This window comes from Mandrillus leucophaeus, unplaced genomic scaffold (genome assembly GCF_000951045.1).
Source record: "Mandrillus leucophaeus isolate KB7577 unplaced genomic scaffold, Mleu.le_1.0 Scaffold354, whole genome shotgun sequence".
Taxonomy (NCBI): domain Eukaryota; kingdom Metazoa; phylum Chordata; class Mammalia; order Primates; family Cercopithecidae; genus Mandrillus; species Mandrillus leucophaeus.
The window spans coordinates 1,959,307-1,973,340 of record NW_012103743.1 but is presented as its reverse complement, the minus strand read 5'-3'; the positions used below and the strand labels follow the sequence as shown (position 1 = coordinate 1,973,340).

The following is a 14,034-nucleotide window of genomic DNA, read 5'->3' as shown; positions in this document are numbered from 1 at the left end:
CCATTCTCCTGCCTCAGCCTCCCGAGTAGCTGGGACTCCAGGCGCCCACCACCTCACCCGGCTACTTTTTTGTATTTTTTTTTTTAGTAGAGACGGGGGTTCACCGTGTTAGCCAGGACGGTCTCGATCTCCTGACCTCATGATCCGCCCGTCTCGGCCTCTCAAAGTCCTGGGATTACAGGCTTGAGCCACTGCGCTGGCTACATGCTGACTTTATAACCCTGGGCAAGACCATCTAAACTCAGCCAGTTTCCTGATCTTTAAAATAGGAGACAAGCACCTATTATCCTACCTCATTTAATTACAGTAAAGATAAAATAACAATGTAAATTACAGTAGTAACATAATAAAAGCTAACATTCCGTTAGCACTTGAGATAGTTTATAAACATCAGGTTCTAGCTAATTTTGTAATCAATCAGCCTAAGGTGAGAGGGGAAGCACGGTTCATTCATTCAGAAGTCTGGATTGCAGACTCAACTGAAACAGACCTATTACTAAGTATCAGGCACCTTGCTGGGTGCTGTCCCAACATTTCATTTCATGTTCACAGGAACATTTAGCAGATGATACAACTCAGGTCCTGAAGGAGGAGTAACTTGTCCAAGACATCACCATCAGTATCCTAGCCCCAATCAACTGTGTTTTCCACAACACCAAACTGTCTTACACTATATAGCTTTTCTATGTAAAAAGTTAATGTGGGCTAGGCACAGTGTCTCATGCCTATAATCCCAGCACTTTGGGAGGCTGAGGAGGGAGGACTGCTTGAGGCCAGGAGTTCAAGACCAGCCTGGGCAACGGAGCAAGAACCCATCTCTACAAAAAAAATTTTTAATTAGCTGCCAGGCACGGTGTCTCACGCCTGTAATCTCAGCATTCTGGGAGGCCGAGGTGGGTGAATCACCTGAGGTCAGGAGTTCAAGACCAGCCTGGCCAACACAGTGAAACCCCGTCCCTACTAAAAACAAAAAATTAGCCAGGCATGGTGGTGGGCGCCTGTAATCCCAGCTACTCGGGAGGCTGAAGGAGGAGAATCACTTGAACCCAGGAGGTGGATGTTGCAGTGAGCTGAGATCGTGCCATTGCACTCAGCCTGTATAACAAGAGCGAAACTCCATCTCCAAAAAAAAAAAAAAAAAATTAGCTCGGTGTGGTGGCACATGGCTGTAGTGCTAGCTACTCAGGAGGCTGACGTGGGAGGATCACTTAAGCCTGGGGATTTGAAGTTGCAGAGAGCTATGATCATGCCACTGTACTCCAGCCTGGGCAACAGAGTGAGACCCTGTCTGTATTACAACAACAAATGAAGAAAAAAAGAAAAAACTTAATGTGCCCAATACATAATAATGGTCTTACAAACTACTCTCCATTTAGCCCCATGTATTTCAAAACAAAGATATAATCATCCACCCCATCTAAAATCCACCAATCACCTCTGATTCTTCTTCATTTCCCACAGTGAATCTGCAAGTCCAGGTGGCTTTCCCTTAAAGACACATCCTTTATGGGTATCCTTTTCATTACTGCCAGCCAAATCTAAGTTATGGGCATCTTTTGCTTAGACTACTGCCAAAGCCTAAATGGTCACCCTGTATCCACTTGTGCCCAACTCTAGTTCATTCTTCATTCAGCAGTTAATTTTCTTAAAACATAGATCGCATCAGACACTTACTCAGAACTTGTAGATTGCTTCCTAGTACACTTCTGATGATATCCACCATACTTACTGTGGCCTCATAAATCATACAGGATGACCACCTCTCTGCCCATCTCCCCAACTACAGCATGGCTCCACTGGCTTATGTCCAGGTCATCAAATGTTCCAAGTTCTTTCCACTCCCTGGGCCTGTGCATATACTGCACCTTCTGAAACAATCTTTCAGCTACTCTTTCCACAGCTATCTCCTATTTATTCTTCATGTCTAACCCCCTTCTCAAAAAGCTTTCTCTGAACTAATTACTTTCCTAGACCGTTTTTTTTTTTTTTTTAAAAGAGTCTCACTTTGTCGCCTAAGCTGGAGTGCAGTGGCACGATCTTGGCTCACTGCAACCTCCGCCTCCCAAGCTTCAAGTTAATTCTCATGTCTCAGCCTCCTGAGTAGCTGGGATTACAGGCACTTACCACTACACCAGGCTAATTTTTGTACTTTTAGTAGTGACGGGGTTTCACCATGTTGGCCAGGCTGGCCTCGAACTCTTGGGCTCAGGAGATCTACTCACCTTGGCCTCCCAAAGTGCTAGGATTACAGGAGTCAGCCACCGTGCCCAGCCCCAGACTGTCTTACAGAACACTGTACTGATCCTTCACAAAACACCACAATTTGAAATGATATATTTACCCATGAAATTGTTTAAAAAAACTATTTCTCCTATTAGACTATCATCCACAGGGTAAGGCCTGGATCTATTTTGCTTACTGTTTCCTCAGCCCCCTCATAGAATGGCATAGTAAGCTCAAGAAAAGTGCTTCTGCATGGTATATCCATTATTAATACTGCAATTGATCCTCACAACAACCTTGTTTTAAAGAAAAAAGAAAACATTACAGTATTTTATTAAAGATCCCGTACAGTTTTCTTTGTCCTACTTCTTGTAAGCATTATTTTTTCAAAATGAAAATTGCTTGCCTGATTAAAAAAGAAACATGTTTATTCTAAAGGGAAAAACGTACCCACAACCCCACCAGAAATACCAACCTTCAACATTTTGATGCAAGAACACATTAAGAAACCAGTATCACACTCCACATACTTTTTTGTATGTAACCTGTTTTACTTGCCCACTCTATCCACCTAATATATTGTGGGCATCTTTCCATGTCCGTAAGTCATTTATTTGTTAACTATTAAGTACCTTCCTACTTGCTGGTCACTGTTGTATACCATCATGCTTTGTAGCTACAGCAATTCCATCCTATGACTCACCTAACACTTACAAGGCAGTATCTACCATCCTCCACTCCCTCCCTCAAAAAGCCTGACAAGAAGGAGATTTCTTCTAAGTCTTCCTACCTTGGTGACCCATTCCGTGTGCCCGGTGAGCGTGTTCAGGCATGTCCCAGCAGATAAAGCCCATACTTTCACAGTGAAGTCTGCAGAGCCGCTCACCAAGACATCCAGCTCATCATTGTAGTCCACGCTAAATACTAGTGCATATAATTACACAAAGTTAAAACATGTCTCTGTCAGTGGGTCTTTTATAAGAGAGTTCAATAATGTTTATTTTCCCTAGCTGCCCAATTAATTTCCCAACCAGAGACACTGTAAGAATAGTGCTATTCAACTAGCAATTTTATGATAAAAATATTTCAAAATTCTTACTATTATAGCTATTATTCTAAGGTGGAAAGTCCTAAGAATAATACAATCTCTTTTATTTGTGGTAGCTACAGTGAGAGGCAAAACAAGTGTTAGAGGTAATGGCATTCCTTCTTAGGACTGCCTGCCTGATACTACATCATACTTTATTTAATTTATGCAGGAAAACAAAAAGGACATGGTCCTACTCTAATACACACTAACAGTAAGACAAACTATAAAGAATGGAAGCTGCAAAACAGCACCCAGACTCAATAAAACCCAATGTAAAGAGAGAAAAAACAAAACAAAAACAAGGATCTCAAAGGTCAGATTAAGCCATTAACTCAAAAGTGTCTGAATTTCTTCACAGCTGTATCTCCAGCACCAAAAACAGTATTTGCAGTATCGTGAGTACTCAAATATTTGTTTTCAAATGTATACCAAGTTCTAAAGGAACATTAGGGACCCAGAGATGGAAGACACTGATTCTTCCTTTAAGGAACTCAGTCTAAGTAGGGAGTAGAGGAGGAAGCCCAGAAAATATAAATGTTTACCTCTTGCTAGGGAAACATCAAGGAGAAAGACTAACTCTGCCCAGGGGTATCAGGGAAGACTTCAGGGAAGAGGCGATATTGGAGATGGGCCCTGAAGGATGAGTAGAGTTTATCAAGGAAAGAAAAAAGAATACTGCAGGCAGAGGGAATAGTAAAGGTATGAAGTTAAGAAAAACCTCTGCAATGTCTAGGCAACAGTAATAAAAATTTTTAGAGCAGGGTTCTCAAAGTTGATCGGGAATAAAATCACCTGGAAGTCATGGTACATCTTAACATTGTGGAACATAACACTCCGTTTAACATATACTTCCATACATACATGCACCTTCGAATATTAATTTCTGAACAAGTTGTAGCAGACAGCAAAGACTGAAGAAGAGTATATAGGAGGACAAATAAAACGAAGCAAAAAAATATGTGTTTTTATTAGCATAATGGCTACTTCTACTTCAAAGAATCACTAAGCACCAGGTACAGTGCAAGTAATTCCAGTCACATGGGTGAACAAGACAGATAAGATCACTGTCCTTATGGAGTTTAGTCTGGTGGGGAAGCAAGATCATATTTGTATAAGTGGTCTACAGTAGTACAAGTTACTGGGAAACAGAGGGACCCAACCTGTTAAGGGAGTTTTGGAAGGCTGCTCATAAACGTAATGCTTGACATTACAGACTATGACTCTCAGAGGCTAAAGCAGTGGGTAAATGGGGGAAAGGAAGAAGGGAGCTGCTACACAAGAGGCTGGGAAATAGCTCAATTTCTACACAAAGCCTCCCCGACCAAAAAAAGAACAGCAACAGAGAGAGAAGCTCAAATCTCAAGGCTATATTCAAATGACCAGTTTTTGCAAAATAAGGCTGCTGTACATAAGGAAACATTCAGGTATGTTTCTTTCACCTTATCTCTAGGTGGCAGCTTGCTTTAATCAACTGTCAACCAAGTTCCAACTGGATGTAATCTGCGTAGACCACACAATCTAGGAACCACCATCACACCAAAGAATTTTCAGCGCTAATGCTACAAATAAAGTGGAATTTACACGAGTAGGATTTACTCAATTTAGAGGTATGGAATCTGATAAAAGCAAAGGGACAGACTGTTCAACAGGATATAAATGAAACAGGAGTGGGGAGAGAGAGAATGAGAGAGCGCGAGACAGAATGAAAACTACCCTTCCCACCAGAAGGGTACATTCACAGAAGAAAGGAAGAAAAAGCAAAACTGGGTAAAACATTCCAAATAAGAGTAACTAGAATAAAGGGAAATAACTGCAGTGACTAAGAAAGAGGGTTGAAAAAAGCAGGTTAAATTAAAATAATAATAATAATAATAAAAAAGCATTTCACATTCTTAGCTCCTGGCTTAAAAGGATGAGGCTAAGTTGTAAAAACCCTTGAAAAAGGGCAACCCACCCGCCCCCGTGTGCCCCCGAAAGTGCTGGGTCCTGGCTCCGGAACTCCATTCCCAGCAAGCCACAGTGTTGTCAAAGGAGCCTGTCACAAGCTTCTGTTCATCAAACTTCACCGCTGCACAAGTGTGGGTCTGGATGCCATAAACGCACTGCCCTGTGCTCACATCCCACAGCTTTGCAGACAAGTCATCTGACCCTTCAAGAGAAAAACAGGGAGGTTAATAAGAAAACAGACACACTAAAGAAGGAAAATCAATCCCAAAATCATGGTGTTCTTCAAGAACGTTAATGGTCCCCTCCTCTGGCACTCTACTGCTGAGGAAACCAAAGCATGGAGAGAGTAACACAACTTGCTCAGAGTCACCACAAAGGAGTCAAAAGCACTAGGACAGAATCCAAGCTTTTTGGGTGAGACACTTTCCCTTAACCCTCCAGGCTACAGAAGGGCATTAGACTAAAGCATCCCTTGGTGCTTCCACTTGAAAAATGTCATAAATCCTTGGCTATCATGAGCTCTCTGATTTGACTTCAGATAGATGGGTATTACACATGACTGCATGTTTACATTTGCATGCTTGTCCATTACCCAACAGTTCTGAACAAATAAGGATTGTTAAATAGTAAAGGTGTCTGGTGAAACACATTCCATTCTCAGGCAAGTCAAAGACAAACCTCAGAGCATGGGCTAACTTCTGCAAAAGCTAACTGCGAATTGCTCCAGCCATCTCGAAATATGTGAAGGAAGAAACCTCAAGGAAAACCTGGGATAAATTATCCCCGGACATTCACAACTCAACGAACAGTTTGTAAAGCCTCAAAATCCTGTAGGGAAAAGTTGGCCTTGTTTCTGCCTGATGAAAATTCTATACTAATCATGGTGACAATTCAGGACTTTAAGTTTAAAATCTTAATGATTAATTCATTCTCACAACGACCCTTTAATAAGGCTCAACAAATAAAGACATTTTTGAGAATCCACCAGTATAGTCACTATGATAATGGCACAGTATCCTAGGAAAGCACCAAATGACCAACTTTTAAAAAGCTGAAATGACTAAATAAAGCCAGCCACAATTCCACCTTTAGTCAAGAACCACTGTTTGAGACAACGGAAAAATAGCCATCACTTACGAAAAAGCTAGAGTATGAATTTTAACCTCGGAAAACTATGACAGCATACTGAAATAAAGACTGTATTTATTGTCACTTTGCTATTTAGACTGTTTCCTTCTGTATAAAAAGGGATAGGACTTGGTTCTCAATGGCCATGTGAGACAGCTGAATCATTTGGGAAGCTTCATCAAAACGCACAGGCAGGTCCCTATTTTCAGCAAGTCTAACTTGGGAACATCTGAGGCAGGGTCCAACAATAAACGTTTGCCAGGTGATTCTAACTCATCAGCAATATTTTGAGAGCCAATGGTCTAGAACGGTGCTATCCAACAGAAAATATAATGCAAATTGCATATATAATTTAAAATGTCCTAATAGTTACATTAAAAAAATAATGTTGGGCCAGGTGCAGTGGTTCACGCCTGTAATCTCAGCACTTTGGGAGGCCAAGGCAGGCGTACTGCCTGAGCTCAGGAGTTCAAGACCATTGTGAAACCCTGTCTCTACTAAAACACAAAAAATCAGCTGGGCATGATGGCATGCGCCTGTAGTCCCAACTACTCAGGAGGCTGAGGCATGAGAATCGCTTGAGCTCGGGAGGCAGAGGTTGCAATGAGCTGAGATCACGCCACTGCACTCCAGCTTGGGCTACAGAGTGACTCCATCTCAAAAAAAAAAAAAAGAAATGTTGGCCAACCTGGCAAAACCCCGTCTCCACTAAAAAAAAATACAAATATTAGCCAGGCATGACGGCGTACGCGTGTGGTCCCTGCTACTCAGGAGGCTGAGGCAGGAGAATCACTTGAACCCGGGAGGAGGTTGTAGTGAGCCAAGATCACACCACTGCACTCCAGCCTGGGCCACAGAGTGAGACTGTCTCAAAAAAAAAAAAAAGAAATGTATTAAAATAATTGAATGTGTTTTATTTAACTCAGTATGTCAAAAAATGTCATTTGAACATGTAATCAATACAAATATTGAGATTTTTATATTCTTTTACATTGTAAGTCTTTGAAACCCAGTATTTCATACCTCCATCTGGACTAGCCACAGCTCAAGTACTGAAAAACTACATGGCGCTAGTAGCTACTGTACCAGAGAGCATAAGCCTGGATAGTCTTTAAGGCCTTCAGCTTAGGCATGTTGTGACTGTATTCCTAAGGAGCTAGAGTAGGAAAGGAAATCATTTTAGGTCCTTTATGAGCTTGGTTTTAGTTAACAGTATTCAACTGGGGTCTCATTCATTCATTCAACATATATTTATAGAACTTCTGTGTCAGGCCGGACTCTTGTTCTCATGGCACTCAGTCTACTTGGGAAGACAAAAAGGCTAAACAAGCAATAATAATTCAGCATAGTAGGTGGTAGGCACTACAAAAGCCCATAACAAATACAAGGAACGGAGCCTCCATTGAGTTTATGACCATGCTCTAACATGTAAGTGGACATGCCTTAGGAGTTGGCATGATTGGCTCTTCAACTACACTCCTCTTCTGTTTCTAAGCTGCGCTTGGGTATAAGACTATTTGAAGAAAGAATTTCATGGCTTTAAAAAAAAAAAAACCTTAAAGTTTTAACTAATTTAAATCTAAAGGATGAATAAGTTAGCCAGGACAAAACAAAAGGAATAGTATATACCAAAACTTATTCTGTAAAAGGCCTGATAGTAAGTATTTCAGACTTTGACCTATTGAGTTGTAATTACTCTCTTCTGCTGGATTTGGCCCACAGTCCACAGTTTGCCAATCCCTGGTATATACCTATTAAATCAACTATTAAATATCTCTGTATACAACACAAAAATTATTGAAAAGGAACTGGGATCAATTCATAAAGAACTATTTGGAATCATTCAAAAACCATCTAGGAGGTATGTACAATGCTTGTCAAAAAGCACAGCCTAAAACATGAACACTGATTATGAAAACAGTTCAGTCTGACTGCAAACAGTGGCAAGGTTTGGCTGCAGAACTGGTTAGGAAGATGTTTAACTATGACCTTACTTGGATTTCAGAAAGATCACTATAGCTATATCATGGAAAAAGGTTTAAAGGGGGGGAAACTAGAGGCAAGAAGGCAGTTAAAAACCAGGAGAGAGGACAAACAAAATGTGACACATACAGGGAATACACACACACACACATACACACACACACACACACACACACACACACACACACAGGAATATTATTCGGCCTTAAAAAAGGAATAAAATTGGCCGGGTGTGGTGGCTCATGCCTGTAATCCCAACACCTTGGGAGGCTGAGGTGGAAGGATCACCTGAGGTCGGGAGTTTGAGACCAGCCTGACCAACATGGAGAAACCCCATCTCTACTAGAAATACAAAAATTAGCTGGGCGTGGTGGCGCATGCCTATAATCCCAGCTACTTGGGAGGCTGAGGCAGAAGGATCACTTGAACCCGGGAGGCGGAGATTGCGGCGAGCCAAATGGCGCCACTGCACTCCAGCCTAGGCAAAAAGTGCAAAACTTCATCTCAAAAAAAAAAAAAAAGGAATAAAATTCTGACACATTATGACATGAGGGAACCTTGAAGACATCATGCTAAGTGAACTAAGCTAGCCACAAAAGAACAAATACTGTATGATTCCACTAATATTAGGTTCCTAGAATAGTCAAATTCATAGAAAGTAGAATGGTGGGCTGGGCATGGTGGCTCACGCCTGTAATCCCAGAACTTTGGGAGGCCAAGGCTGGTGGATCACCTGAGGTCAGGAGTTCAAGACCAGCCTGGCCAATATGGTGAAACCTCGTCTGTACTAATCCCATACAAAAATCAGCCGGACACAGTGGTGCACGCCTGTAATCCCAGCTACTCGGGAGGCTGAGGCAGGAGAATCACTTGAACCTGGGTGGTGAGGTTGCAGTGAGCCAAGATTGAGCCATTGCACTCCAGCCTGGGCGACAGATGGAGACTGTCAAAAAAAAAAAAAAGAAAAAAAAAGAAAAAGAAAAGAAAGGTGGTTTTGCCACAGGTTGTAGGGGAAGGGGCATGGGCAATGTTTAGCTAATAGAGTTTAGGCTGGGCATGGTGGCTCATGCCTGTAATCCCAACACTTTGGGAGGCTGAGGTAGGAAGATCACTTGAGCCCAGCAGTTCAAGACCATCCTGGGAAACATGGTGAGGCCCCATCTCCACAAAAATACAAAAATTAGCTGGGCGTGGTGGTGTACACATGTAGTCCCAGCTACCTGGGAGGCCAAAGTGGGAGAATCGCTTGAGCCCAGGAGGTAGAAGTTGCAGTGAGCCAAGATCGTGTCACTGTACTCCAACCACTCCAATCTGGGGTACAGAGTGAGACCCCGTTTCAAAAGAAACCCCCCCAAAAACAAAAAAATTGGATACAGTTTAACTATATAGTGTATTATATACTGTTTATATAGTTAACACTGTATAGTGTTTAACTGATACTGTTTTAGTTTGGGAAGATGTAAAGTTCTGGAAATGGACAGTGGTGATGATTGCACAACAATGTAACGTACTTAATGGCACTCAACTGTATGCTTTAAAATGGTTAAAATGGTAAATTTTATGTTATGTATGTTTTAGCACAATTTGCAAAAAAAAAAAAAGATTATCCAAACTAATTATTTAAACTAGTTGTTATAGGAAAACATTGTGCCATTCAGTTTTACCCCCTAAAAAAAAATCAAAAAATAATCAGGTTGAGTCAAGTTCCATTTTACAGTGATGCAAGTCTACTCCTGAGAATCCTTTAGGAGCCACTGTTCTCTGCTCCTTTCTGGCTTTATGTCAGCCTCCCCTCTGGACTCCCATTTGCTGCACTGGCTAACCCAACATGTTTTCAAAGAGGTCACCAGTGATGCAGCATAGAGGTGAAAGAGGACTAAAGAAATGTAGACTCTTACACTGCATGAAAGAAAAAAAATCCCACCTCATTCAATATCTTAAAAATCTGAATAATACTTAAAAAAAAAAATCAGACTATTTCACAAAACTCTAGATTTCAGGCTTCTCTTGAAAAGTGAGATCTAACAACTCTTACCCTGAATCCCACCCACATGGCAAAAATTTATTACAATGGAGCAGCAGCTGCACTCTTCAGAAAGGCAAGTGTTCTTGATTTGCTATAGTCCACACAGAGACTTTTACCTCAGTCAGGTCATCTTCCTGGTCCCAGTGTGTATGTTCCACAAGAAAAGAACTGCTCTAATTCATCCATGTATGCCCTCACTTTGTTTTTCAAACAGTAGGCATCCCATAAGTAAATATCTACTTAACAGCACAAAGCATAATAGGTTCCTTTCTTACCATTTCAGAAATAAATTGTGAAAGAGAAGGATAACTATCTCAATGTCATTAGCCATCCATCTCTTTAATAAAACTGTCTATTGCGTACTCAAGGCACTAATGTGAGAGTCACTGTAAGTTTATTGCCAAATTCAGGGTTTCCCAATTCCACCACAGTGAAAATTCAATCTCTTAAGTAACAAGATGACACGAACACATGTATAATTCCGTAACAAATACTTCTCTCACAGTTCCAGGGATGCTGCTGTTAGAAAAATTAAACTAATGCTTTGGATTATTTTCAACCACTGTACAACATAATTTTAAATATGCAAACCTGATGAATCAGAATAAAAATCCCATTAACATATAGACCCACCTAGAGAATAATCTTAAAATGCAGAATTGCAGGTATTAACTTTCCAGGTAGTTAGAGAATTCAGTGAATATTTCCCATTTACTTCCACTCCAAGTAACTGCAGTTTTTACTACATTTCAAAAATGAGGTTTGATAAGAGAAGAAAAAAACTTTTTAAAGCAAGAGGAGCTAGGCATGGTGGCTCACACCAGTAATCCTAGCATTTTGGGAGGCCGAGGCCGGCGGAGTGCTTGAGCCCAGGAGTTCGAGACCAGACTGGGCAACATGGTGAAATCCTGTCTCTACAAAAAGTACAAAAAGGAGCCAGGCATAGTGTTGCTCACTTGTAGTCCCAGTTAAACTCGGGAGGCTGACGTGGGAGGATCACCTGAGCCCAGGAGGTGGAGGTTGCAGTAAGCCAAGACCGCACCATTGCACTCCAGCATGAACTACCCTGTGAGAGGTTGTCTCCAAAAAAAAAAAAAAAAAAGGCAGCTGGGTGCAGTGGTTCACACCTGTAATCCCGGCACTTTGGGAGGCCGAGGCAGGCAGATCATCTGAGATCGGCAGTTTAAGACTAGCCTGACCAACATGGTGAAACCCGTCTCTACAAAAAATACAAAAATTAGTAGGGCTATATGGTGGTATGTGCCTGTAATGCCAGCTACTCAGGAGGCTGAGGAGAGAGACTCGCTTGAACCCAGGAGGAGGAGGAGGTTGCAGTGAGTCAAGACCGTACCACTGTACTCTAGCCCAGGTGACAGAGGAGATCCTGTTTCAAAAAAAAAAAATGCTAGAGGTGGTATGAAAACAATGGTCAACTGCCAGTAGGAGCTCCAAGCTCCAAGGTGATACTGCATCTTAATCTTCTTTATTTATTTATTTATTTTTTGAGACAGGGTCTTGCTCTGTTGCCCAGGCTGGAGTGCACTGGCATAATCTTAGCTCACTGCAACCTCCACTTCCTGGGCTCAAGCGATCGTCTCACCTCAGTCTCCCAAGTAGTTGGGACTACAGGTGTGAGCCAGCACACCCAGCTAATTTTTGTATTTTTTTGTAGAGATGAGGTTTTGCTATGTTGCCCAGGCTGGTCTCAAACTCCTGGGCTCACATAATCTGCCTGCCTTGGCCTCCCAAAGTGTTGGGACTATAGGCATGAGCCCCCTCAACTTAATCTTAATCTTTTAAAATCATGAGGCAAAATCTTTTCAAATCTTTTTAAATCATGAGGCAAAAGAGACATGGAAAAGCCATCACCGCAACAGAGAAAGTACATCAAAGCCTAGAAGAACTGGTGATGCTATTCTAGTAATCAAGCTTGCAACACAAGGAAAATAAAGTGTGAAATAACATCAGGATGACAAACCAAACCATGAAAAATGCTTTAAATCAAATGTTTATTTTCTAAAATTAGCAGAGTATCTAGCATTTCAGAGAAAATATCACCACATATTATATACCCTTAATGAATAAAGAAATGCAATTGTAAAATGGTCTTGAGAAATGATACATCTCGATATTAAATATTAATATTTAAATTGAGTCTGGTGAGACTCTTGAGGGAGAAGCAAGTTACTTAAGACTGTACTGTCATTGTATCAATTCAGTCTATCTGGAAAGGGCACTAAGAAGAGCTATAAAATCAGGCCAGGCACGGTGGCTCACACCTGTAATCACAGCACTTTGGACAGCGGATCACCTGAGGGCAGGAGTTTGAGACCAGCCTGGGCAACAAGGTGAAACTCCACCTCTAATACAAATACAAAAAAAATTAGCCAGGAGTGGTGGCATGTGCCTATAATCCCAGCTACTCGGGAGGCTGAGGCAGGAGAATCACTTGAACCCTGGAGACGAAGGCTAGAGTGAGCTGAGATCGTGCCACTGCACTCCAGCCTGGGTGAGAGAGTGAGACTCCATCTCAAACAAACAAAAAAACATCTATAAAATCATTCAATCTTCTGTACCTGGTGATTCTACTTTTAGGCTTCTGTCCCAAATGAGCTCAAGGGAAAAAGAGGTAATACAAAGATACTAATAAAAACAGAAACAATCTGAATATGCATTGATATGGTTAAGCTTTGTGTCCTCACCCAAACCTCATCTTGAATTGCAATCCCCAGGTATTGAAGGAGAGACCTGGTGAGAGATGACTGGATCATGGGGGTGGTCCCCCATGCCGTTCTCATGATAGTGAGTTCGTTCTCTCAAAATCTGATGGTTTTATAAGGGCCTCTTCCTGCTTCACTCGCACACTCTCTCCTGCTGCCTTGTGAACAAGGTGCTTGCTTCCCCTTCACCTTCTGCCACAATCATATTGCCTTCTGCCATGACTGTAAGTATCCTGAGGCCTTCCCAGCCATGTGGAACTATGAGTCAATTAAACCTCTTTTCTTCATAAATTACCCAGTCTTAAGCGTTTTCTTTTTAGCAGTCTGAGAATGGACTAATACATGCACTACTATGGAAATGGCTAAATAATGACTATTGATATATTCACACAAATGAACAGTTTATATTGTAACACACAAATGTTTATTAGAAGTTATCTTGGATGAAAAAGAACACCAAGTATTTCTATATATTATATACAATGTAAGCAAACAGGCATTGAATTATTAGTAAGAACTGCTTGGAGCTATTTTAAATGCTGCCTAATAATTATTTACATGCCTGTCAAAATGTATTATCTAACACATGGGCATTAGTTATAATCATATACAGAAACACATGCCCATTATAAATGGAAAATAACATATAATTTTAGATTTTTAATAACTATATTGTTTCATAAAATTACTTAATTGCCTAGTTTAAAACTATCCAACTCTCTCTGTTCCCAGGCCCAAACTCCAACTTCTACTACTTCTACTTAGAAGTAGTAGAATAATATAAATAGTATAATATAATATACTAGTAGTATAATAGTAGTATAATATAAATATATATATATATTTTTTTTTTTTTTGAGACAGTCTCACTCTGTCGCCCAGGCTGGAGTGCAGTGGCGCAATCTCGGCTCACTGCA

At 41.1% G+C, this 14,034-nt stretch overlaps 1 protein-coding gene across 4 annotated transcripts in view; it reads right to left on the bottom strand.

Moving 5' to 3' along the window:
- Positions 1–14,034, bottom strand: part of FBXW2 (F-box and WD repeat domain containing 2) — a 33,768-nt gene that overhangs the window by 13,066 nt on the left and 6,668 nt on the right. For all 4 annotated transcript variants that reach the window (XM_011989518.1, XM_011989517.1, XM_011989516.1 and 1 more), the window contains 2 exons: positions 5,268–5,462; positions 3,014–3,147 (listed from right to left, as the gene is read on the bottom strand). In XM_011989518.1, coding sequence (XP_011844908.1) covers positions 3,014–3,147; positions 5,268–5,462 — 329 coding nt within the window. The remainder of the gene's footprint in view (positions 1–3,013; positions 3,148–5,267; positions 5,463–14,034) is intronic.